This window comes from Portunus trituberculatus, chromosome 45, assembly GCF_017591435.1.
Source record: "Portunus trituberculatus isolate SZX2019 chromosome 45, ASM1759143v1, whole genome shotgun sequence".
In the NCBI taxonomy this organism is placed as follows: domain Eukaryota; kingdom Metazoa; phylum Arthropoda; class Malacostraca; order Decapoda; family Portunidae; genus Portunus; species Portunus trituberculatus.
In genome coordinates, this window is record NC_059299.1 from 12,128,317 (window position 1) to 12,155,589 (window position 27,273).

General features: G+C 38.1%; 2 protein-coding genes across 5 annotated transcripts in view; one reads left to right on the forward strand and one right to left on the reverse strand.

The window, feature by feature from the left end:
- LOC123519288 overlaps window positions 1-4,736 on the forward strand; it is a 41,197-nt gene extending 36,461 nt beyond the window's left edge. For all 4 annotated transcript variants that reach the window (XM_045280443.1, XM_045280445.1, XM_045280444.1 and 1 more), the window contains 5 exons: window positions 1,397-1,508; window positions 2,155-2,342; window positions 2,505-2,614; window positions 2,979-3,081; window positions 3,655-4,736. In XM_045280443.1, coding sequence (XP_045136378.1) covers window positions 1,397-1,508; window positions 2,155-2,342; window positions 2,505-2,614; window positions 2,979-3,081; window positions 3,655-3,796 — 655 coding nt within the window. In that variant the 3' untranslated portion in view covers window positions 3,797-4,736. The remainder of the gene's footprint in view (window positions 1-1,396; window positions 1,509-2,154; window positions 2,343-2,504; window positions 2,615-2,978; window positions 3,082-3,654) is intronic.
- A 639-nt stretch (window positions 4,737-5,375) lies between these two features.
- LOC123519290 (ubiquitin-conjugating enzyme E2 S-like) lies at window positions 5,376-24,436 on the reverse strand. Its single transcript, XM_045280448.1, has 5 exons — window positions 24,267-24,436; window positions 19,404-19,551; window positions 18,979-19,169; window positions 14,404-14,532; window positions 5,376-8,159 (listed from the first exon to the last, which is right to left on the reverse strand). Exons 1-5 carry the CDS (start codon window positions 24,273-24,275, stop codon window positions 8,013-8,015), a joined length of 624 nt encoding a protein of 207 aa, XP_045136383.1. The 5' UTR covers window positions 24,276-24,436; the 3' UTR covers window positions 5,376-8,012.
- Between the last annotated feature and the right edge of the window lie 2,837 nt (window positions 24,437-27,273).

The following is a 27,273-nucleotide window of genomic DNA, read 5'->3' on the forward strand; positions in this document are numbered from 1 at the left end:
TCTCTCTCTCTCTCTCTCTCTCTCTTTGACGTCGTCACACACACACACACACACACACACACTAAATGAACAAATGTACGAATGGATTGATTTAGCAATTAAAACTAAATACATCAGACTTCATTAAAATGATCATCATGGTTGTGTGCATGTGTGTGTGTTTCTGTTTATGCTGTATTGACCACTCTTATATCACATACGTACAATATTCATACACATTCATCGGGGTGTCCATTCACTCTTCGGCAGCGGCAATAAAGCGATCTATATTCATTTCCTTCAAGCTTCTATAACTTTTGGCCGGTATAGATATGGTCACGAATCGACTAACATGCCATACCTCCCTTCCTCTGTATTTACTTTTCCTGTAATCTTAACTCCTATGATATGTCAAGAAGTATGTACGTGCTATCTTATTTTGTAATGAGAGAATCTATATACACATCGGATGACATGCCCACTTTCTGAAACATTGTCCGTACCATCACTACTTTCAAAATTATATAGTTGAAGTGATGTGGCTTTTAAGGGTGTTTTCTAAAGATCTAGTGACATATTAACAAGATTCTTTCATAATTAACGGGAAAAACACTCTTGAGAATCAGGCTGGTCAACTCTGTATCCTTTGAAAACTAAGAGTAACGTTGACCTTCGGTAACAAAAGATGTTAGAAAAAAATAGTCGCAGGCGCCGTAACCTTTAAGGTTACTGTTAACTCGTCACCTATGTAATGTATACCCACCAACACCACGTCCCTCAAGTACCACGATTAATCAATAAACATCTAATATTCCCAAACAACTCAGGTGCAAGACGAGATAGTAAGTATTGAAGTATTATATTCATCCCCCCCCACACTCACCAGCACCACCACCTACTCACTACTATACTCACGCTGTAATACCGGTAGTCTTTCAGGATAGGAACAACCTTCTCTTCCTCTCATGATAAACACATTCAATTGTCTCGTGGTGTTGTGAATTCATATATGCAGTAGCTATCATTTTATTCCAAATAATTGTAACTTGCCAGAATTGTTTGTGTTATTCACCACAATCGTCTCATGATTACCCAGTCAGCTTTTCCCCTACGGAAAGAGCTCAGCGCTCGTAGTGACCGATCTTCGGGTAGGACTGAGACCACATCACACACAATACACACCGGGAAAACGAGGCCACAACCCCTCGAGTTTCATCCCTTACCTATTTTTACTGCTATAGGTGAACAGGAATTACACATTAAGAGGCATGCCCATTTGCCTCGCCGCTTACGGGACTCGAACCCGGCCCCTCTTGATTGTGAATCGAGCGTGCTAACCACTACACTACGCAGTGTGTATGTGTTGATCGTTAGCGCCACGCCAGCACTGACCATTGCTCTCCATTCCCTCCTGCAGTAGTCTGGACGGTTCGCCAGCTCGGCGATCCGTGGGCAGTGGCGACACACTGCGAAGGTCCCAGAGAGGCAACTTCTACCGCCACTCCGTCAGGGATAACCGCAGGGACCAGGTGAGAGCAGCGTGGAAGATAAATGGCAATGGAACAAGGAACAATCTTTAATCTTTTTCTATGGAATTTTTGTTTATTTCTTTATCTCTCTTGTCTTGATTAGTCTCTCCAAAAAATGCGATATTGTTCCATTTTTATTTGTTGCGCACTCCATTTAATCACTTTATCACCGTCAGCCTGATTATGTCCCCACGATTAAAATGCAAGACAAAAAAAATTCCTTGGATGCTTTGTCCTCAGCCTTAGCCTTCCTTGGCTTTGGTGCAGTCTGATTGGGCTTCCATATTACCTGACCGTCACCCGCCAAAATTTAATCTCCACTCAGTTTATTTTCTTCAATGTCCTCGTGGTCCTAATGTCCATGAGCATTCCGAAAGATTTATTCTGTTTTATTATGTAAAGTTGACCATAGCTTGTCATTAGATGTAGCCTACACCTTTTGTCACAATCCCTTTCAGAAACATGTGCTCTAAAGGAATTAACCTGAAGCCTTAGCGTGAAGCTGAAGGGGGACGGCTGGATGAGCTAATAAAACAGTGATGTGCCATTAATCACTGCTGAGGTGCACCACCAAATATCTTCCAAACTCTATGATTGTAGGTCTGGAGTACTAGTGGTGGTGACTCATAGCTGTTCTTGGTTTTAGCATCGCCAAGACACCTGTGACTCTGAGGAGGCGTGCGAGGAAGCGTGGCGGCGAGGCTGCACTGCTGGGGTGTCTGCTGCTGGTGGGGGTGGTGGAGGCAGCGGTGGCTGCGTTTATCAGGCACTCTCCCAGGCTGCCCACGTGGAGGTGGACAAACTAAGGCAGCTTGTGCATCTGCTTAATACCAGGTGGGACTCTTAACAATTCATGTCTAGAATACCTGTTTCATATTGCTTGTCTTCCTCAACCACCATGGTCTGTGTGTGCATTACGTAGTACATTTGTTCTAGTGATGATACACGACAATACATGGATGTGATACTTGAAACTAAGTGTTTCCACATGTGCAGGCTGACAGAGTTGAGTGGAAGGGTGCTGGAGGTGGAGGCGCGGCTGCGGGAGGAGCGGCAGAGGACGGCCAGCATGGAGAGGTGTCTGGAGCGGCAGGGGCTCGAGACAGGTGGGTGGTTTGTATCTAATTTGCCAGACATAAGGTTTGTTTCACTTCCCAAATGACGCAACTTTCAATTATCCATAAAATTTAGGCTCTCCATCAGAAACAATGAATTCCATGGACCTCATGCAAAATTGTAAATCGATAAACAACCGCACTTTAACGGTCCTTAAATGTTGAAATAATTCTTTGAAAATCAGGCTTCTGAAATTCATCTATTTGTTTGATTTTTATGATTCCAACAAACTTGGCAATAGCAACACTAAACTTCCATCACCATAAAGTGCAGTAGAAGTAAAGTCCAACAAGATCTAATATAGACACAGGTCCCATTCACAACTAATCTTAGCTCGTCTTGGTGGTGCTACAGGGTGCAGAGGCAGCAGAAGGGGCATTGATGGTAACGGCAGGAGACACACACCATCCTTCATGGCTTGGACAGATGCCACTTCAGAGAACCTCCTCAGGAACAAGTGAGTGTTTGATGGCCTGGTCTTGAGGGGGTCACATGCTGTACTCACCCACAACAGTGAATATTAATACACAAGACCCAGCCATTCGAAGCAAATTTATTTACAAGAATAAACAAATGCTATCTGCTTGGTCATATTACTGCTGTACTCACTGATGCCCTGTCCCAAATCTATCTCAATTTATTATGAAGAATTTCTTTCATGGCATGATCTTGCCATGATAGTCCAACCTTCTGCATTGCCCAGGGGGGCAAGTTTCATCATGGGAAAAAATGCTTCTCGCATACTATAATGTACTGCCTACTTTCTTGTATAGAAAAAATCAGCTGAATCACTAGGATTCTCCACTCACTCACAACTCTCCAGCTAGTTAATTTTTTTAAATACTTTTAGTTGTTTTCTTCATTATTCATGGATTCATTTTTAAATGTCTGTAAATACATCTCAGGATGATAAACTACATGAGTATTTCTGACCATGCATTCATTCTTTAATCAAAGCTATACTACCATTCACAACATGATGTAGTGTATAATTACTGAAAATGTACTTATGTTATTCTTCCTTCAACAGAGTGGACATGGCTCGGGAGGAGATTGAGCTTCTCAGGCAACACATTGATCTCCTCCTGCGCATGCGTCAAGAGGACCTCAAAGTGTACGAGTCTACAGTAGACAAGTTCAGGCACACCATAGCTTCAGGCAGCCAGTGGTAGGCTGGCCTCCATATCCATGCCCAACAAAAGATTCCTGACTTGCATATTTAACTGACTGGATTACCTTCACTACCGACATATCTAGTCTTAGAATCAATGCAGGTGGAAGCAGAATGACAGTATGCAACATCCATCCACATTCATAGTTCCTCCATGATAACCAGGAAGGTAGCATAATTGTCACCGAGTGGCTCATCATTGGTCAGTGCAATCTGGTACACCTGTAGAGGAGCACTTCAGCCCATCATGTCCCTCCTGTATTACTCAGAGGTGACATGCACTGCTATGAAGTGCAACATGAACAAAAATGGACCATCTACAGTTCATCAGAAAAGTGGTGAACCAATGGCCAGCTTACCCATATCATGATAACCAACACTTGCCAACTAGCGACACACAATCATGAGTTGCCTCACTCCTAGTGCCTGAGTTGATCTAGAATATTACTAACCTTTCTCCTTACTGATCTGCTCACAGGCCCGAAGGAAATGGCAGCTCCTTGTAACTCAGCTCACAGGACATGATTGGGAATTCTAAAAAAGAATATGGGTGTGATCCATTATTACTATTTTCTACAACTTTGTACTCAGTGCGTAAGGATGGATGAATGTTTGTACATATCTTCTCCTCAGGGAAAGTATAGTGGAGGAGTTGTGCTGTTATGTCATTCTAACATTTTTTAAGTTTATGTTGCATAGTGATCCCAGGATAGCAATGAAAACTTGCTTCCTCACTTTGTACTCATTTCTGCTGAACAGTTTGTACTCCCTCACCTTATGTTTGGTACAGTGTTGTCTTGGGCATAATACAACCAAATATAGAATATAAAGACTGAATTTATACAAAAGCCTGGAAATCTTTAGTAAAAATTTGTACTGTATGATGCTTATTTAGGGACACAAAATCAGTTTTAATCAAAGATAATAAAAATTAAATTCAATACATGAATTTCATTACTAGTGTGCCTCTTCCAACTTATCCTGCACTCAGGAGCAACTTGCTCATCACAAAGAATTCCCATCTAGTATGAAATTACACCCTCTCCAAATCCATTATGTTTGCTGAAACACTTGATAAATACATTCTCCTCCATTTCTTAAATTATCTTCTTTTTTAGTATTGCATTCAAAATCATAAAAGTACTGTAGCAAATAGTTTCCCTGGTATGTTGCAGTCTATTACACCATTTTTAGCAGTAAAATTAAACAGTTCAAAATATTTTTGGTACTTCACCTTGTTTATCAGAAATTTCAGTCTTTCCTACCTTTTGAAGTTTGTGTGATTGCATAAGTGTAACACTTCATCATAGGAACAAGCAGCTTAAATTATTCTATGATATATACTCTTAACAAATTTCAATCTTCTTTCACTACTTTAGTTATGTATCAAACTTTCTCATAACCATACAAACTTTTAAAACACACACCCTATCATTTCAAATGTTAAATTCTCTTTAACAATATGCACTTAAGACCACTTCTTACATAATTCAAATGTTTATAATATAATGAATGTTGCCTTCATCAACATATAATAATGTTTTACAATTTTACATTAGGTAAGAGAACAAGAAAGCACATAGATATAAATATATTTATTAATTACTAATTTATTTGACAGTAAAAGATTAGGACTACAGATGGCTTGTAAACTTAGAAAAATAAAATGGCCAATAATTCTAGTAGAAATCCTATTAATGTCAGTGTGACAGACTGGAAAACATGATTCTTGGGTTACACAAAGTTGGACTACAGACAAGGCTCTAGGGGTGTCAGTTTCCCCTGGGGCTGAGCCTGACATAACCCTGGTAGTGGCAGAGGCTATGTTCTTTAAGGCATCACACCTATAATAGAACAAGGACTCTCAAACAGGCAAATGACAATCTCCTTAATAATTTGTCAGGTTGTGTCACTGGAGGCAAATGCTAAAATGTTAACAAAAGGCTTACCCAAAAGTGAAACTGAAAATAATATTGCTTTTGCAATGCTTGACTAAGACATCCCCATCACCAAATGGCAATCTGTCTTTTTATATACGTAAAATATATATACTATATATATTATCTGGACTTCAGTATAGAAAATTAAACAATGAAATATCTTCTAACAAAATTGCAGATACGTACTTGGATCAGTGAAGGAGAGGGCAGAAGGCCTAGTAGGTATACAAATCTTTCCATAAATACTATTTATTACTACTCTCACTTCCTCTTTGCCACAGATACAGTATTACTAAATCATCAGTGGCAGTAACAAGTGACTTAGAGTGCAATGGGCCTTATCTATAAAATCTACCACACTAAACAAGCAAGCATAAAGAATGTTTACATGTTGATGGCAACACACCAGTACCCCAGCTGTGTTTGGCTTACTCTTGTGTTCTCAGTAACTTGGCAGTGCTGGGAGGTGTGTAGATTTCAAAGGTGGTGAAATAGTGAAAGTAGTATTTTCCTTTCATTATCAATGTGAAGAATTTGGAGGGTCTTCAAAATCTACTCAATGCATCCAACATTGGTGACGCTTTCATGAGACACCTTACATAAACTGAAGAGTTCCTATCTGCGGTGGTGATGTTAATATCAGTGTATTTAATATTTATCAGCAGAAAATTGTGAACTTCAAAGAATAATGCAATACACCAAGCTCCAAAGTTTCTATATGATGCATTAAAGTGTATGCTTCATGTATTAAGACTCGTGCAACAAAAAGTTTTTGTGCTAATGTAACATTCTTGTTTTAATGTGGAACTGAAGAGTCACAAATACAAGCCACCTCCTCCTGTGGTGTATAATGCACGTGTTCATGTACCAATGACTACAGACACAAGCACAAAGCAGTAGTGTGGTCCCTTTAAAGTTTATAATTTATTTATTACTATTTTTCCCAGAAGAGATCAACACTAAAAGTAAATCTATACCCATTAGGCCCAACATGAGCTTCATGGACACAATCATTACTCCCTAGCTGCCCACCAGGCATGCCTACAATAACAATGTTTCCTTCATGACCAATGGGGAAAAATATTGAACACAAACTTTCATACTTCTGTGTCAAGATCTATCTACTAATCTTTAAAGCTATTAGCATGGCAATACTAGAGGATTTAAAAAAACAATAATAAATTATTACAACACTCCTGAGCAGATATAAAATTTATGTGTTAAGTTAGGTTTGAAAGGTTGCCTCAATACTTACTGTAAGCAGATGGGGTAAAGTGTAATACCTGTGGTAAGAATCTTGTGTTCTTGACATCAAAGTATTCTCCATGTTTATGAAATCATTACCTAGTTTTAATGTACAATATTTGGTCATTTTTACAACTTTTATACATTCAAAAGGCCTGACTGGATTAGGACACTTTAATTATTGACATTTTCCATCAATAAACTATAGAATACATGTATTCTGAAGTTTTAAAGGCAGAGTATGTTAACTATGACAAAATATCAATATCTCCTGCCAAAGGCAGATAAAGTATTTTAAGGTTATTGCAGTCTTGTACCAAACATTATAAGCAGAACTTGAAAGTAAAGCCTTAAATTGTTACTTCTCTGAAAAGATCTAACCTTTCTCTTTTAAATAATAAAATACTCACTAATACAGAATTCCAGTATTGCATCAGCCGTGCCACAAAATATATTCTGACAGTGCATTCTGACTCAGGAACCAAAGGTTGGACACGAATCCTCACTTAAAATCTTACCCTACAGAAAGACTCGCTTTATAGTTAGTACTGTTCACATGACATCAATCTGAATATCAGATATATAGATGTACTAATACATGCTACTAGTTAATTTTAGTCTGTCTAGTGTACTTTCGTTTTACAGGTATAAAACTATCAAATATCTTTAAAAGCAATTTCATTGCTTAAATCCATCCATGACATGATCCTAAACCTCCAGATGTTTTAATTACAAGGCATGAAAACATCCATACTAAAATAATTCCTCCACATTATAAAATCACTTTGGGAAACGCCCACGACTAAAAAATAAGACTATTGAAGAGCAAGGTCTGGAGTTCGCTATGGAAAGGAGTGTCAATTTTGGGCCAATCACTTATACATACAAGCCATAAAACATCTGAGAATCAAAACAACAGCCTGAGAGAGAGAGAAAGAGAGAAAGAAATTGAGAGGAAAGGAGATATCATTGAACGATACCCACACAAATTTTGCACTTCAAGGTGGCACAGAAAGCACTCACTAACACCACTCATAATCTCTTTAGTGTCCTCTTTTTATCTTTCAATAGCTTTTTCCGATCAGCCGATATTTTCTTATCAGAAGCATGCTTCTTTGCTAAGGGCCCATCCTGGTTTGACCCTTCACCACTGGTCTCACCTTTGGCCACTTTGGGACCCTGTAAGTAAGAAATCAAGTCAATCAATTTAACTATTAAGCAATGACCTACAATGAATACAAAGCTCCTTCACTGAGGAAAAATAATCAACTTAACTATCACCTCACCTGTTAGAAGACTGACAAAGCCATGGCATAAGAAAAGTTAAATGATCCAACACAAAGCAGAAAGGTCACTAATATTATCCACTAATCCAACACAGCTTCAGTTAGAATAACAACTTCTGAGCTGGTCACAAGGTGATAGTTCTCAATCACTTGGAGGTTTAAAAATCATTCCCTTGCCCTTTGTTATCATGTTAGATGTAAATAATTGCCATGAGCAACAAAAGCTTACAAGAGTTCCATGCAACAAAGCTCACTGTGTGCATCAACATATCATTTTTGTATTTGTTGATGTAACAAAGCACTGACTAGAGCATTCTATGAAATGCCACAATTCAATTGCCACTAACAAGCCTTCTAAAAACACAGACCCACATCACACTCTTTCCTTTTCAGTATTCTACACCCAATTATTTACTTAATGAACTATTGTCTTCAGCACTGACAGTGCATCCACTTAGCTAAGCACCTACAAGCTTGCAGAACAGCAGCAGCAGCAACAACAGTAGTATTATCATTATTACAACTCATAACTTTGAAAGCGTGTGTGTGTTTCACTGTTTGATCTGCTGCAGTCTCTGACAAGACAGCCAGACGTTACCCTACGGAACGAGCTCAGAGCTCATTATTTCCGATCTTCGGATAGGCCTGAGACCAGGCACACACCACACACCAGGACAATAAGGTCACAACTCCTCGATTTACATCCCATACCTACTCATTGCTAGGTGAACAGGGGCTACACGTGAAAGGAGACACACCTAAATATCTCCACCCGGCCGGGGAATCAAACCGCGGTCCTCTGGCTTGTGAAGCCAGTGCTCTAACCACTGAGCTACCGTGTGTGTGTGTGTGTATTTATCTAGTTGTAGTTTTACAGGGCCTGGGCTTTATGCTCGTGTGGCTCCTTCTCCATATCTACACTTATCCAATCTTACTTTAAAAGTATGCACACTCATTGCAGACACTACTTCTTCATTTAAATTGTTCCACGTCTCAATACATCTTTGCGGGAAACTATATTTTTTTAACATCTCTCAGACATCTTCCTTTTCTCAGTTTTTTACTATGCGATCTTGTGCTTCGGATGTCATATTCTTCTCTCAGAATTAGTTTCTCATTATCCACTTGGTCCATTCCGTTGATCAATTTATAAACTTGTATCAGGTCTCCTCTCTCCCTTCTTTGTTCCAAGGTTGGTAGATCCATAGCCTTTAGTCTCTCCTCATATGTCATCTCTTCAAATTCTGGAATTATTCTTGTAGCCATTTTTTTTGTAGTCTCTCCAATTTCCTTATGTGTTTCTTTTTATGAGGGGTCCACACTACTCCTGCATATTCCAATCTGGGTCTTATTATAGTACTTATCAATTTCTTCATCATTTCTTTGTCCATGTAGTGAAATGCTACTCCAATATTCCTTAGCAAATTATATGTTTCTCTAAAAATTCTATCAATATGGCTTACTGGTTGATTGTTTTCTTCCATCGTCACTCCTAAGTCCTTTTCCTTTTTACTTTCTCCAGTTCTATTCCATCTCCCATCTTATAGATTCCCACAGGTCGTCTTTCACTCTTTCCCATTTCCATGACACGGCTTTTGTTCACATTGAATTCCATTTCCCACTTTTTACTCCATTCCCAGATCTTATTTAGGTCTTCTTGCAGTATTTCACAATCCTCTTTTTGCTTTATAACTCTGCACAGTTTTGTATCATCTGCAAACAGATTTATGTAGCTGTTCACTCCTTCTGGCATGTCGTTAATATAAATGAGTATTGGTGCCAATACTAACCCCTGTGGCACTCCACTTTCTACTGCTCTCCACTTGGACTTTATATGTTTAACTACTGTCCTTATTTCTCTCCCCCTCAAATAATTTTCTATCCATCTCAATGTGTGTGTATGCGTGTGTGTGTATGTTAGACTAAGTCATGAATATTTCTTGCTTGAACTACTGTTTCATCCAACTTATTCCATATTTCTATGCTTCTGTTTGGGAAATCATATTTCTTAATGTCTCTTCTACGTGCGGTCTTTTTCAATTTCATGCCATGTCCCCTTGTATTTTTCGAGTCCCACACAAATAGGTCTTCTTTGTCAACTGTGTCCATCCCCTTCCATGCCCTGTATATAGCAATTAGGTCTCCTCTGTTGCAATGTTGGAAGTTTAATATCTTTAATCTGTCCTTATACATTAGGTCTCTGAAAATTGGAACCATTTTGGTTGCAGCCTTTCTATCTTCCTTATATCTTTTTTATGTGGTGACCATACAAGTTCAGTATATTCTAGTTTAGGTTGAATCATGCATTCTATTAGTTTTTTTATCTCTTCATCTATATAGGTAAATGCCCATTTCATTTTTCTTAGTAACTCCTGTTTCCCCAACTATGTTGTTGACATGTTTTACGGTGATAAATTGTCATTTATTGCAATACCCTGGTCTTTCTCCTCTTTCGTTTTCTGAATTTCTTCCCCTCCCATAGTGTAAGATATCTTCCGTCTTCTTTTGCTTTTCCCTAGTTCCATCACTTTGCACCTTTTTGCATTAAATTCCAATTCCCATTTCTTGCTTCACTTGTGTATTTTTTTCAAAGCTTTTTGTAGCATTTCACAATCCTCTCTTAGTGACTGGACACATTCATTTCTTACTATCTTAAATTCTTCCCAATTATCAAATCATCCTCCTTTCCTCTATCTATTCCATGCTGCTTCCTCTTTCACTTTTGCTAATTTACATCTTGTTATACTAGTCTCCCTTTCTCTTTCCCTCATTGATTCTGATTTTGAGAACATATCTTTTAATCCCTTCATTATAAATATATTCCACTTCCTTTTTACTTTATTTGCTGTATACAGTTGATTTCACTCAGCTTCTGCGAAGTATTTCCTTAACTTTGCAAAGTCTGCCTTCCCATAATTAAATCTATTTTTGTGAAGTTCGTCCTTATTTAATGGTGAGCTACTGTCTAGGCTGAATTCAATTAACATATGGTCGCTTTTCCCTAGAGGGCACTGATACTGTATTTCTTCAATGACTTCAATCTCTTTTGTAAATAATAGGCCGAGTCTCAATGCCTCCTCATTTCCTCCAACTCTTATAGTTCTCCTAATCCAGTGTCAGTGTTAATCATTATTAAGTTTAGTAGTGTATATCCTCACAACTCTTCTCCTCCTTGTGTGGTCCAGTTCTCCCAGCATACCTCTTTGCAGCTGAAGTCACCCATAATGTTTTTTTTTAAACAATTAATTGTATCTCTCAACATTCTTTATACTCTTCTTGATTCCATGCTTTAGTTTCTTAGTGGTACCCATGCTACTACAACATCTTTTTCCCTTTTCCTTTCCTTTTATCTTAATTTTCATTACTTCTACCATACCTTCTCCCATCTTTACATTTTCCACTGGTATATTCTTGGTTTCTTACTACTCAAAGATCATAACCACACATTAAAGTTTCCATCACCAATATCTATATTTTCTACTGGCTGATTTAGTTTAGTTTCTGTAATGCCCATGATATTTGGCTGCTTATCTTAATGTAATTATTAACTTCATACAATGTTGATATCATACCATTTGTGTTTGTTTATGCTATTGACCATTTAGTGTTTCTACTTATATTACTGACTCTTATTCTTTCCTTGTCAGATACCACTTCCTCATCCTCTTGTCCTTTTACCTTCCAGCAGAACTTTTCCTCCTCTTCCTCCAATCTGTTCTCATTTTTCCTTTGCCTCTTTTATAAGATTATTCATTTTATCTCTCTCCTTATTCAAGTCTTTTTTAAAACTGTTTTGTCTTGTCCAGCCTCCACGCATGTTGTATCATATCCAATACTGTAGATTGTGCTCTGAACTTGACTTTCAGTGGTCTTCTTCCTCCCTCTGTATATTTTCCTAGTCTGTGCACTTCCTCAATTTCGCTCACCTAGTCCTCACCTTCTGCCTGAACACTTCTTACCACATCTATTTTTTTTTTTATCCTTTCTCCCTCTTGAATTTTATAGGTACATTTTCTTCATTTAACCCATAGATAACTATACTCTTCTTTTGTCCACTGTATCCCTTACCATCGATTCCTTCTGTTTAATTACTTTCCCTATCTCTTGGGCTAGGCCTACCTTTTCTTTCTGTTGTTTCCATTTCTTTAACTTTTCTTCCTCTCTTTCCTTTTTCCATTCAAGATGATTGCCTTTCATTTCTGTCACTTCATTTTCCTGTTTCTTTAACTAACTCTCAATCTTCTTTTATCTTTTCCTTTAGCTTGGCACAATGGGTCTTTAGCACTTTGTTCTCTTCTTCTAAATCATGTTGCCTCTTTTGTAAGTTTATCTCTATTTCTATTAAATCACTGAGGCTCTTTCCATAAGGTTCCTTTTCCTGATTTGAATTTTTATTTGCAATTCTTTGTTCATCTCCACTAAATCCTTGGAAAGGCGATTCCCACACCCTGATATACCATCTGGCCCCATTGCTTTTCTGACATCTAAATTATCTAGTAATCTTCCAATATCTTCTTTGTGCACTATGATTTCTTGTAATCCTCAGCAATGCAATGTCATATTTGGTTCTGCAAATTTCCCTTCTTCAGTGAACACAGTTCTGAAGCTCACAATCATTATTTCACTCATTTCCTCTGCTGTTTGGTATGTCTTCCCTCCTTCAATTATTTTTTTTCTAATGTTTCCTTATTCTTCATCTTACCATTTAAAAATTTGTAGAAAAGCTTGGGTTCATCTTCACTTTTTCACACCACATCTTTCTCAAAGTTTCTTTCTTCCTCTCTCCTTACTATAATATATTCATTTCCTGCATCCTTATACTGCTGTCTATTATTTTCATTTCTCTGCTTTTTGAGTTTCTTCCAAGCTTTATTTTTTGCCTTTTTAGCTTCTATACATCTGGCATTGTACCAAGCATGTATACTTTTCTTTACTCTATAGATAGGTACATATTTCTACACTCTTTTGTTACATTTATGTAGGGATATTTCTTATTTCCACTATTGTCCTTCCATTCATAATGTTCCTCCATTCAATATCAGCAAAAAAATGTTCTTAACTTTCCAAAATTGCATAATTTAATCTCTCTCTTTTGTAGTCTTCTCTATATCTTATCCCATCCTCTTCCTGCATTTCCAATTCTAATGTTACATGATGACTTCTTTCCATTGGACTAAGGTATTGTATGCTGGGAGGGGGCTCTGGCTTCTTTGTGAATACCAGGTCAAGCAATGATAGTTCTTCTTCCCCCCTGTACCTTGTTGACTCTTCCACCCCCTGATCCATTGTATTTACCATAGTCAACTGTAACACTTCATGTGTGTGTGTGTGTGTGTGTGTGTGTGTGTGTGTGTGTGTGTGTGTGTGTGTGTGTGTGTGTGTGTGTGTGTGTGTGTGTGTGTGTGTGTGAGCCTAAATGACCCATGAATCTAGTGAATAAATAAGTCATTGCTATATACAATAGGTGAAAGCTAATTTGATGAATGGCAGAGCCTGAGATAAAAATGTAACAATTTTGAAGAAGAAGAAGAAGAAAAAAAAAAAAAAAAAAAAAAAAAAAAATCCTACATTTAATGGCAGCCTCAAGCAGATGATGCATTCCCTCGGCCTGGCAATTTAATATGGTCAGAAAGTAAAACAAACCCAGTACCAAGCAATGCTGTCTTCATTTGTTACTCTAAGTGAATATACTTCAAAATGGGATAACCTTACAGTACACATTATCAGCTATACAGATGTTTTATCATACTGAATCAACATGCAACTTCTTATTTACTAACGAGATGTTGCATAACAATCATACTAAGTTGCTACATTGATGCTGATAAATTTCATAAGTGAATTTATCAGGCATCAAATACAGCAATGTACATAATAGGATTGTTAATTTTCAGACCATAATGGATTAAAAAATCCCTTAAGGTACAAACTAATATTTTCCACACTTATATAATTGAGACATAAACAAGCACGGTAAATGCAGAAGGATGACCTCCAATGAGATGAGGAAAGCATGTTACAACAAATGTAGAGGAATGGAAGAGTAGAGAACAAGATGACAAGGGCACACCAGAAAAGAATACAGGGAATACCAAATGAAGGAAAGACGAGAAAACAAATAATTAACAATAACAAACCTGGGCATGGATTTCAGTGATCATCTTTGCTCTGGCAGCATAATCATCGTAAGCCTCCAGCAGCAGCTTCCCTGCCTCCTCATTCAAGGCTGACTCAGCATTGGGCACTATTAGCAAACATTTTATAACCTGAAACAAGAGCAAGTTACAAAAACACAAAGACATAAAGCAGAAAGCCTTTAAGTAACCTGTATCAGATTATTGTTAACAATATGAAATGAAAGGGAAATCTTCCTCTACATGCAGCAACTACACATTAATGGCCTCATCTTATTGTAAGGGTGAAAATAAGAGAATCCCTAACTTCTGATATCATGAAATCCATCCATATTAAACAAACATTTACAATATATACAAATAAATACATTTTTATTTAATAAAGATACAGCATCTCTCAGATTAGGCATTTTTGTTATGAATGTGTGTGCGTGTGTGTATTTACCTAGTTGTATTGTACAGGGTTCGAGCAGGGCTCATAGTGTCCTGTCTCCATGTCTCCATTTATTTAATTTTTCCTTAAAGTTATGCACATTATGTCCTGTAACAACTTCATTATTCAATGCATTTCACTACACCACTATTCTGTGTGAAAAACTGTATTTTCCAATATCCTTCACACACTGCCTCATCCTAATCTTTGCATGTCCTCTTGTCCTTCTATCTTCTTCTGTCACCAGCACCAGGTCTTCCTTGTCTATCTTTTCAATTCCATGGACTATCTTGTACACTGTTATTAGGTCCACGGTCTCTTCTATCTTGTAAGGTTGGTACTTGGTAGTCCCATTTCCTTCAGTCGTTCTTCATATGTTAGGTCCTTTAGTTCCGGCACCATCTTTGTAGCAATCTTCTATCCTTTTTAGAGCTCCGAGACCACATCACTGCTGCATATTCCAGCTTTGGACATATGCTTCTGATGATTTTTTTCATCATATCTTTGTCCATGTATTGAAATGCCACTCTTATATTAGTCAACATTTTATATGATAATCCAAATATCTTACTTATGTGTATTTCAGGGCTCAGATTTTCCTGTATAATCACTCCCGTATCTTTTTCCTCTTTAGTCTTCATTATTTGTTCTTCTCCCATCAAATAGTTCCATACCGGTCTTCTTTGCTCTTTCCTAGTTCCATTATGTGACATTTTTCGGCATTAAACTCCAATTTCCACTTCTTACTCCAATCATAAATTTTTTTTATATCTTAATGTAACAGCAGACTGTCCTCCCTAGTTTTGATAACTCTTAGCAGCTTTGCATCATCAGCAAATACATTAATATAACTGTTAACCCCATTGTGAATGTCATTTACATAAATCTGAAACATAATGGGGGCTAACACTGACCCTTGTAGCACTCTGCTTGTTACTTTACCCCAAAATTAGTTTATATCTCTGATCACAGTTCTCATCTCCTTATTGTGTCCATCCATCCATCTCAGTTTTTCAGTCCTGCAAAAACTCTTGAGTAGAAGCTTAATAAGTTTGATACACATGACCGCCCTGTCCTGAACCCAAATTGTCTGTTCGATATAAGTTGTTCCTCTTCTAGATGTTTAACCCATTTTTCTTGAATAATTATTTAACATAACTTCCACAAAACACTTGTAAGTGACACTGGTCTGTAGTTTAGTGGTTCAGTTGCCTTTCCTCCTTTAAATATCCGTATTGCATTGGCTCTCTTCCATTCTAGTGTAACTTTCCTGTCATTTATTGATCTTGTAATTACTTCCCAAAATTGGATCCAGCAGTTGCTCTTTACATTCTTTTAACACCCAGCCTGATACATCATCTGGCCCCATTGCTTTTCTGACATCACTTGTTCAATAATCTTCCAATATCCTCCGTGTGCACTATTTCCTATAATCCTTGGCAATGCAATGTTCTATTAGGTTCTGTGAAATCTTCTGCAGTGAACACCGTTTAGAAGCTCTCTTTTATTATTTAACACATTTCTTTCTCTGTTTGGTATGTCTTTCCTCCTTTGATTATTTTTTCTATCGTTTCCTTGTTCTTCGTTTTGCCATTTATAAACTTGCAGAAAAGTTTGGGTTCATCTTTGCTTTTATTCACTACATCTTTCTCAAAGTTTCTTTCTTCCTCTCTCCTTACTCTAATATATTCATTTCTCATATCCCTATACTGCCATCTGTTATTGTCATTTCTCTGTTTTATGAGTTTCTTCCAAGCTTTATCTTTTGCCTTTTTAGCTTCTATACATCTAGCATTGTACCAAGCGTGTATTTTTCTTAACTCTATAAAAGGTACATTTTTTTTACTCCATTATATTTCTGTAAGAATATTTCATATTTCCCTTGTATTGTCTTTCTGTACATAATGTTTCTCCACTCAATATCAGCAAAAAGATCCTTAATTTTTCAAAATCTGCTCTTGCATAATTTAATCTCTCTCCTTTGTAGTCATCTCTGTAACTTATCCCATCCTCCTCCTGTATTTGCATCTCTAATGTCACATGATCACTTCTTCCCATTGGACTAAGGTATTGTATGATTGGAGGGGGCTCTGGTTTCTTTGTGAATACTAGGTCAAGCAATGATGGTTCTTCTTCCCCCCTGTACCTTGTTGACTCCTCCACCCACTGATCCATTGTATTAACCATAGTCAACTGTAACACTTCCTCGCTCCACTGTCCAGCATTATCTATTACTTCCATCTCTCTCTAGTTTACTTTTTTACAGTTAAAGTCTCCAACTAAAAGTATTCTTCCATCTCTTATCATACTACCTAGGCATTTAATCACCTTTCTTTGCATATCTTTATGTTCTTCAGTTCCCCATGTATTTGTCTTAGGTGGCACATATGTAACTGATTTTTCTCTCCTTCAATTCCTGTTTTGATTGTTAGTCCCATTACTTCCACTTTGTCCTTGCCATATCACACATCCTCCACACATATATTATCATGAACCATTATTAGCACTCCTCCTCCCCTTTCATCCTTCTTGTCTCTCATCCAGGTACTATGTCCCTCCTCTTTAAAGTTAACATGGATCTCCTCTCTTAATTTTGTTTCAACGATGCACATTACATCCAGCTTTTTCTTTCAAATAATCCCTAACCTCCAACATGCTGGATAACAACCCATCTATATTAGTACAAGTCACTCTTAATTTTTGCCTCCTCCACAACCTCCTCATTCTTCCATAAGTACAACATGGATCTCCTCTCTTAGTTTTGTTTCAATGATGCACATTACATCTGGCTTTTTCTTTCAAATAATCCCTAACCTCCAACATGCTGGATAACAACCCATCTATATTATTATAAGTCACTCTTAATTTCTTGCCTCCTTCACGACCTCCTCATTCTTCCGTAGGTACCACTTCTTTAGTCTTATATCTAGAACCCTACATTTGAAATTCTTTTTCTCGATCTCCATCCTTTTCTTTTTTTTTTTCTTAGCTTCATTTCTTAGCACTTTCTCCTTTCCCCTCTCCTCTAGGTTCACATCTCTTTTTATCTATATATCTTTGTGTGTGTGTTTTCACTGTTTGATCTGCTGCAGTCTCTGACAAGACAGCCAGATGTTACCCTACGGAACGAGCTCAGAGCTCATTATTTCCGATCTTCGGATAGGCCTGAGACCAGGCACACACCACACACCAGGACAACAAGGTCACAACTCCTCGATTTACATCCCATACCTACTCACTGCTAGGTGAACAGGGGCTACACGTAAAAGGAGACACACCCAAATATCTCCATCCGGCCGGGGAATCGAACCCCGGTCCTCTGGCTTGTGAAGCCAGCGCTCTAACCACTGAGCTACCGGTGTGTGTGTGTGTGTGTGTGTGTGTGTGTGTGTGTGTGTGTGTGTGTGTGTGTGTGTGTGTGTGTGTGTGTGTGTGTGTGTGTGTGTGTGTGTGTGTGTGTGTGTGTGTGTACAAGAATTTTTTTGGAGGGAAGACAACCAAGGAAAAAAATAAATTAAATAAAAAGACCCACTTAAGTGCTGGTTCCTCTAAAGAGTGTCACAGAATTAGCCAAAATTAAGGCACAAAAGACCATCTCCCTCTTAAAAGAAGTTAAGTCGTAGGAAGATGGAAATACATAAGTAGACAAGGAGTTACAGATTTTACCAGAGAAAGGTATGAATGATTGAGAGTACTGGTTAACCCTCTCTTGCGTTAGAGAGTTGGACAGAATAGGGTGAGAGGAAGAAGAAAGCCTTCTGCAGCGAGGCCGTAGGAGGACGTGAGGTATGCAGTTAGCATAGAAGTTAGCATGAAAATAGCAATAAAAGATAGAGATACAACATTTCGGCAGTGAGAGGCTGAAGACACTTAGTCAAAGGAGGGGAGCTGATGAGACAAAAAGCTTTTAATTCCATCCTATCTAACAGGGTGGAATGAGTGAGTATAACACCAAACAAAACTCCACACATACATAAGTTCATAATTACGTATAGGGAAAGACAACATTAATAAATAATGTTTCAAAACTAGATAACAGGTGAAAGTGTGAGAAGAGGACATATGTACACATACTGAAATATTTAGGTAACTGAATTATGTAAAGCTTCACTTAGTTAAGCACAACTATAATCTCAGTGACTTACCAAGAGGACATGCCTGATTCCGAGGTCAGCCTTCCAATCCTTCTTGAGGGTGTTCACACAGATCTCTCCATTTGAGGCAACATTGGGATGAAAGATTTTGGTGAGGAAGTAACCCTTTGGAGGAGCGCTGGGGAAGTCCTTGCCGAGTGCCAACTTGACACGGAACATTCCTCCTGCGTACGGGGTGCCCGCTAAAGGGAATGGAAGGTAGTTATTAATCATATTTCTTTTCTACCTGATTTTGATTAACAGCACTTGTGGGGAGAGAGAGAGAGAGAGAGAGAGAGAGAGAGAGAGAGAGAGAGAGAGTACACTTTAACCATTATATACTGAGTTTATATATTTCTGAAACCAGTATAAAGATATGGAGGTACATGAATATTAATAACAATAGTGGTGGTGGTAGGGGTAGCTGCAGCACTCACCAGGGCCTGTGATGGTAGCTTGGATGTCTGTGATGTCCTCGTCATTCATGTGTACCTTGATGCCCTCTGGCGGACCCTTCACCAGCTCTGTCACCTCCTTCAGCACTCCTCGCAGGATTTGTGGTGACAAGTTCTCCACATTGCTCGTCTGAAATGCAGGTATTCTTCAGGGTGATGTGGCAGTGTGTCAACATAATAGACGATGTTCCAGTGACTAAATGCAATTAATTAATCAATCCTTTAAGGTGAAAATAGAATGACTGCACTGCTGGCTTAAAATCAAATAGTGCATGTATCAAAAAAGTAAATTAATGGCTGGTAGCCTAATACATTTTTCTTATCAAATGTCAAAGGAATATTAGTCTTTCACTGCTACAACTCATATATGTACAACTGAACAAGTGTTTCTTACAACACTAATTGGATGGAATAAAAGCAAGACAATATTGATGAAAAGTGGATTGAAAAATAAATATAACATATAAAATTTACACATCAGCTATAATACACACTGACTGCAAAAAAGAATAATACAAAACTGAGCTTCCTTTACAACTAAATGGTACTGTATACCCAGCTAGCAGAATGGTCCCAAGTTTTCATTAATGGCCAATTACTTGAATGAATACTGTGTCATTCTGAAGACCCTTTGAAGTCAAGGCCTTGTGACTCAACCCAACAGAAGCCCATGTCTCACAATCTTTTACCTTAATGTCTTAACGTATTGAGTTGTCATGTACTGAAGTATTTGCTACAAAGATACTTTATACTTCATAGCCACAATAAACAGAGAGAGAGAGAGAGAGAGAGAATATCCTATGGTGTCTGTGTGTATATGAACCCGATGGCACTGACAGATTCTAGACTATACTGTCCTAAGAAGTGGTGTAAAAACTGCTAATCCTGATTAAGTTTTGGAATACAAAGGAGTTTCATATAATAAAGAAAGGGTTTAAATCTAAAGTATGATATATATATATATATATATATATATATATATATATATATATATATATATATATATATATATATATATATATATATATATATATATATATATATATATATATATATATATATATATATATATATATATATATATAATCAGCACAATGGTTAAATATAAAACTTGCCAGTGTAAAGAAGTGCTAAACTATGTGCAGGACAGAACAAATCATTAGTGTGGGCAGTGTTGCACACTGAGTATAACTGAATTGACTGGGCGGACAGATGCAACAGTGCTATATTGATTTAATTTAGTATGTGTAATGGGAGCCAAACAATGGAGTCAAGTGTGAAAAGTATTGATATCTGATACAAGTCCCTGCAGTGCGACAGTGAATTCTGCTACTTCCAGTGTGGCTGCCTAACCAAGTAACATGGAATCTGGCTGTGTGACTGATAATTAAGATGGTTGCACCTTGTTCCATCGACTCCAGTTTTGCCATGTTAATAGGTGATGGTGGTCAAAAGAAAAATAATAGCAATGTTTCACAAAACATCAGGTATTGAGTTTTGAAAAAAATCTCAAGGCCAGTCATGAACAAACATTAGACAACCTTGTGTCAAAATTGAGCCAGAAAACATTTGTTGCACAACCTATCATTTAAATATTCCGACAATTAGTCCAATGAGCACCACATCTGAAATCCCAGGAGTGGAAAACTAACCTAAAATTAAAGTTCAAGTTGTGGCCAGATCTGAGCTGAAACTCCTCACAATTCATCTATTATCTTTTTCCTAATCCTATTTCTGATCATTCATCTTCTTCCAGTTCCAGATACCTTTGAATATTTGCAAAATTTGCATACAAAATAGGAAGAGAAATAATGCCCTGTAGGTCAGGTCAGTTCAGAGGTTTTGGTAATAATCCCTAACTTCACTAGAAATACCTCTCCAATAATTTTTTTTTATGAAAATGTTACCTGTATGTAAAGATTTCTGAGGAATTGTAAAAAAGTTATGAAAAAGGCAGAAAAGAAGTAATCTATAATTGGCTCAAGCAACAATAATTACATGAACTAAATACAAATACAAAATGGCAATTTCATCTGAATACAAAATTTCAGAATGTAGCTAATGTTAACTAGTGTCTTTCACAAGATATTTCAGTCACTTTTATCTATTGACACCTATAAATAATCTTATGTCAGCTTTCCTGAACTGACACCACAATCCCTGTGCAGCTGAACAAGTTTTACAGCCTTCTTCCAATGCCTCCCAGAAGGGAAAGCCAAGGCAGATCCTCCATTTACTCCAATTAAATAAATTGTTTGTTCAAGCCCTAGTCCTCTTATGAGCATCTCTACACTAGATACTTCATTTTTTGCTTCATTCTTCCCAACAGCCTTCAATTTCATTTTGTTCCTTATCATCAACATTGGCACACCAACACCTGATCAAGTGAAATCCTTAACAAATCCACAACAGCAGTTAACAGGCAAGGTAAAACATTAGGCATCATATATATATATATATATATATATATATATATATATATATATATATATATATATATATATATATATATATATATATAAACACACACACACACACCTTGGAGCAGAGAAGAGAGAGAGGGGATCTGATACAAGTTTATAAATTGATGAACAGAATGGATGAAGTGGATAATGAGAAACTGATCCTGAGAGAAGAATATGACTTTAGAAGCACAAGATCGCATAGTAAGAAACTAAGGAAGGGACGATGTCTGAGAGATGTTAAAAATTTAGTTTCCATAAAGATGTGTTGAGACTTGGAACAGTTTGAGTGAGGAAGTGGTGTCAGCAAAGAGTGTACATAGTTTTAAAGAAAAATTAGATAAGTATAGATACGGAGACGGGGCCACACGAGCATAAAGCCCAGGCCCTGTAAAACTACAACTAGGTAAATACACACACACACACACACACAGTACCTGTCTATCTGTGAGTGGGTGTCTGCTTTTCTTGGGAAAAAAGCACTGAACTAATAATGATGAAATTAGGTATGGGGGCTACCCCTTGATCCACAGGTTGTCCTAACTACTTCAAACATAAATTTGTCAGATTATTCGAGCAAATCTGTCACTGTAATCCAATTCTTGATGGTCGCACCCAATACATCGTAATCTATTTTCATGGTGGCACCAAACAAATGACTGACTTAAAAGTGATGAACCATGCTTTGGAAAGACAAATTTCATTTGGGCAAGACTAATTCAGTTAATGTAATGCATATTTTCCTGCTTCTACTGAAATGCATAATCAAGTGATGTGATCTTCAAAGCAAGGATCCTATATGGTGACTCACTATACACCCATCCAACAACTGCAGAAGCATCAGTGCCTGCAGCTCATGGCTCAGCTCCTATTAATTTCTCAATTTCAAAGGGATTTTCCCATTACATTATGATAATTATTTCTATTTCTGGTCAACTTACAAAGAGGATCTCAAACCATGAACCATTACTGGACTCAATGTCTTTCCCTCCTCCATTTTTCAACATACAGTACAAGCAGTTCAGCAGTTTTTGCTGCAGGATTTGGAGACATGCCCCACATTTGTGAGGTAAAGAAAAGTAGTAGCAAATGGTCTAGCAAAGTAATAAATCCTAATAATTCAAATCACATGGCAAAATGGAAAGTTGTCACACAGCAAAGTTAAACTAAACAGGTAACTTGCAGGTCCGTAACTTAACCAAGAGCTTGCAAATCCCTTCTTCAGATCTGTGGAGACCTGCATTTCCAGACCCACCACCTGCAACAGATACAGCTTTGGACAGGTGACATGTCCTCATGAATTGGTGAATGTTGACATATGATAAAAACTATGAATGTGAATTACATATACACAATTCTGATAATGAAAAACAAGGAGAGCATTTTACTTTGGCAGCAGAATATGTAGGTAAACTTAGTCTGTAACCCACACATCTTAACTTAACTACAGCCAACCTTACAGTAAAAATACACAACAAACAACAAATACACCTATAACCTTAGCTCAACCTTCACAGTTTTACCCAGTCACACATCAACCTTATTCATCTCAAACAGAATATTTTACATTATACCTAATGTTCCTGTAATTAGGTATGATAAGTGTGGGCCAGCTGCCACACTAAAGCTGATCACAGGAGGACAGGAGGAAGCAATATCTGACATAAGCTTTCCTACTGGGTCTCTATGATGCCAAATGGGGCAGAATTTGGTGCCTGTCATTGATAACACTCAAAATAAAAATAGAATTACTAAATGCTCACCTGGGCAAAAAATCATTATTACATCACATAGGTATTTCAGCAGCATCTTAATAAATCAAGGATAACAAACCATTAATACCAAAGGCGTACAAATAAAAGTGATAAGACGTATAGAGGCGATGGCACGAAAGATTATAGATTCCTTCCACTCAACCTATTGTCTTCGTGATCCTGTCAAGAGGTTACCGTGATGATGGAAGTAGGTATGAAGGTAATGGTAGCAGTGCCTTTCTTACCATACCCTAATACTCTCCTTTATTTCAAACTATCAATGCCAGGGACAGGTGGGGGGGGAGAGGAGCAAGGCTAATTACCCAGGGTCAGTCATTCCCAAACTGACCCTACTTCGATCAACCCCGCTATAATGCAACACACCCAACCTCCCACCACACCACACCTGAAAACCCCATAAATTAACCAGCAAAACACTACAATATCTACAAGGCCAAGAGGCGTATAGATGTAATAAGCGAGCCTGAAGTGGTTTAAGGAGAAGTATAAGGAGCGAGGCAAGGTAGGGGAAGAACACTCATTCAGAAACTCCCTTACACGCCCATACAGGTGAGTTCCTACAGGTAAGGAGCCCCTATTACCTCCCGCAGGCCCTCCTCTATACTCACCGAGGCCATGGTGACGGGTGCGGCCTCTCAGTGCAATGTTATAGGTGGAAGTTGGTCACACAGCTCGTCAGGGGAGGCAGGGGGCTACAGCCTGACTTCTTGTTGTCTCCTCACGGACTGGCATCACATATTCGAAATCCACCAATGGTAGCACAGGATGCCGCGCATGTGCTCAACCCACACTCACCCGCGCTCTTTGAATTGGGACCACAGCTCACGTCTTCCCCGGTCCTCCTCTCCTCGTGTGTTGTGGTGTGGGTGTGGTGACGGGGTGAATATTGGGGTGTTGGTGTGTTATATGGGTGAGCACTGAGGTTGTGTCGTTGTGGGGTTGGGTTGCAAGGGGTTGTCTGTTTGACTTCCTCTTTCGATCGCCTGCTCTTCTTCCTTTTCTTATTTTTCTTTTGTTCTTTTTTTTTTTTTTGTTATTGTATTCCCTTGTTAGTGTTGCTGAGGTGGTGGTAGTGATTACGTATTTATTATTATTATTATTATTATTATTATTATTATTATTATTATTATTATTATTATTATTATTATTATTATTATTATTATCAGTAGTAGTAGTAGTAGTAGTAGTAGTAGTAGTAGTAGTAGTAGTAGTAGTAGTAGTAGTAGTAGTAGTAGTAGTAGCAGCAGCAGCAGCAGCAGCAGCAGCAGCAGCAGCAGCAGCAGCAGCAGCAGCAGGTATCATCATCATCACCATCATCGTCATCATCATCATCATCATCATCATCATCACCACCACCATCACCACCACCACCATCACCACCATCAAAATCGTCATCATCTTCCTCGTCCTCTTGTTTTCTCCTACTTCCTCTTCCTCCTCCCCCGCACCTCCCTTCTTCCTCCTCTGTAGCCCCTCCATTTTCCTATTTCCTGCCGTTATGATGTAGGAAATATTGCCAAACAGATAAATATTGTAGATGCACTGAAAAGTTATGTTAATGAAGATAAATCCAATATTTTCCATGTTTTCCTCAGCCGTCCTTATTCCTTTCCCGTGTCGTTGTTAGTGTCATATACTTAATGTTGCGTGAATGGTTATATATATGTAGCGAGTGTATTGGAAAGTTGAGAGGGAAATCGTGTAAAGGTGGTTGGATGAGGTGTTTTGAAATGTATCGTCTCCTTCACCTTTATAGTATTACATTAGTGTGATAAAACTGGTGAGTATGGTGTATTGCATTACATTGCACACAAGTTCATACCCTCATCTTTTCTACCTCTGAGTAGATATCATTCAACACTAAAAATCTCATGCGTACATCCCACTCCTGAACAGAGATGTCTTCTTCCTGACAGTGCATTGGGAAGCAACGCAATGCTCAGAAATGTTTAGCTACGCCCATTCTTTTCTTAACAGTGGGGGATTGCATTGATATCAGGTATATGCTAACCTTGAATTTCTAATACTATAAATGGCGTAGATAGAGTCTGGTGACCTTCAGTGGCTCACAATTTCAACTCCTCGAACAGTTAACTAAACGCAGCCACAGAAGAAAAACAATAATCCACCACGTTTTCTTCGTTATTCTTGGGTTAACTTGAATGCATAATCACAAAATCAGGGAATAAAACTATTTCTAAAACGGATTGTGGTAATTTTGTATAATTCCTGACGATGATGCTTCTTTTCGTATGTCCGTTTATGTAGGTGGGAAGTCTTTTACTGTGTGGGTGGGTGGGTAGGTGGGAGGGTAGACGGTGGAATCTCCATTCAACATATCTAAACTGGGCTCAGTCAACGGCTACTCGTCTCATCAGCTCCCGTCTGCAACTGTCTTCAGGAGTCACACAGTTCACCCCTCGCTATCTTCAACCGTTACTTTTATAGCTACTGAATTTTAAACTTATCAGCCACATACTCCTCTCTCGAGAATCAGTCACACACACACACACACACACACACACACACACACAGAGAGAGAGAGAGAGAGAGAGAGAGAGAGAGAGAGAGAGAGAGAGAGAGAGAGAGTGGTTTAATCGTGATGAGTAACTCAGGAAGAGGAAACAACGAGTAGATAGAAAAGTTCTGTGGATGAAGACACACACACACACACACACGAGGAAGACAGGATAGGGAGTGGAAGGTCTCAAGTTCACGGTCTACGAGATAAATAGAACACGAGCTTCAGCGAGACAGAACATCTTAAATCATTTCATATTTTCCATACATTTTGCATATACGAGTATTTACTCTTGTTCTCAAGGTTGAAATCAATTGATTCAGTAATATCTGCGTGAACCAACAGAATCTGGCTTATTATTATTGTCATTATTCAACTGAATGTCACACGATTTTTTTTTTTTTTTATCCCATGCGGGGAAAAATTCTTCTACACTCTACATGGTAATCTATGACTGATTTGAAAGGGGAAGTTGTTTAGTTAAATTGTCGTCTGTTTTTTTCTTATATGACGTTTGTTTATAAGTTGTTACCTGGCATATATGTTTCATACGTGTGTGTGTGTGTTTCAGTCTATATGGGAGAGCAGATTGTTGAGATATTAGAGTTTCCTGTAGCTACTGCGCTTATTGTTCACGACTGACAGTTCTGTGTCCTCTGCTGCTGAAATACTCGTACATGCCAAGACAAACCTATGTCATGTGCTAAATTTGTATAACTTTCTATAAAAATGTGTGTGTGTGTGTGTGTGTGTGTGTGTGTGTGTGTGTGTGTGTGTGTGTGTGTGTGTGTGTGTGTGTGTGTGTGTGTAAACAATGACGTGTTGTAAAGCTGTATAGCGATTGGTGTCTGTCTGAGATATGCAGCGGTAAAGTCTTCCCTCGCGTGTTGCCGCGAGCCTTGGGTGTGAGGTGGTGTTAAGACTGTTGTTAAACTAAATAACTGGGCAAATGAGGCAGCTGTTCAGGGCAAGGAAGACAACCCCAAATGTGTGCGTTGACTTAAGCCACCCGTGACTGTTTGACCTTCGGACATTTAAACAAGGTAATGTTTTTATTCTCTCTTTCTATAGTAAGAGGTGGGAAATGGTTGCTA

Bases quoted from the DNA above. Each gene is read 5' to 3' on its own strand.
- LOC123519290 (XM_045280448.1), bottom strand. The intron at 19,170-19,403 runs GTGAGTGCTGCA...CATTCCCTTTAG, and splicing joins AGCTACCATCACAGGCCCTG to CGGGCACCCCGTACGCAGGA. The intron at 14,533-18,978 runs GTAAGTCACTGA...CTCTTGTTTCAG, and splicing joins GAATCAGGCATGTCCTCTTG to GTTATAAAATGTTTGCTAAT.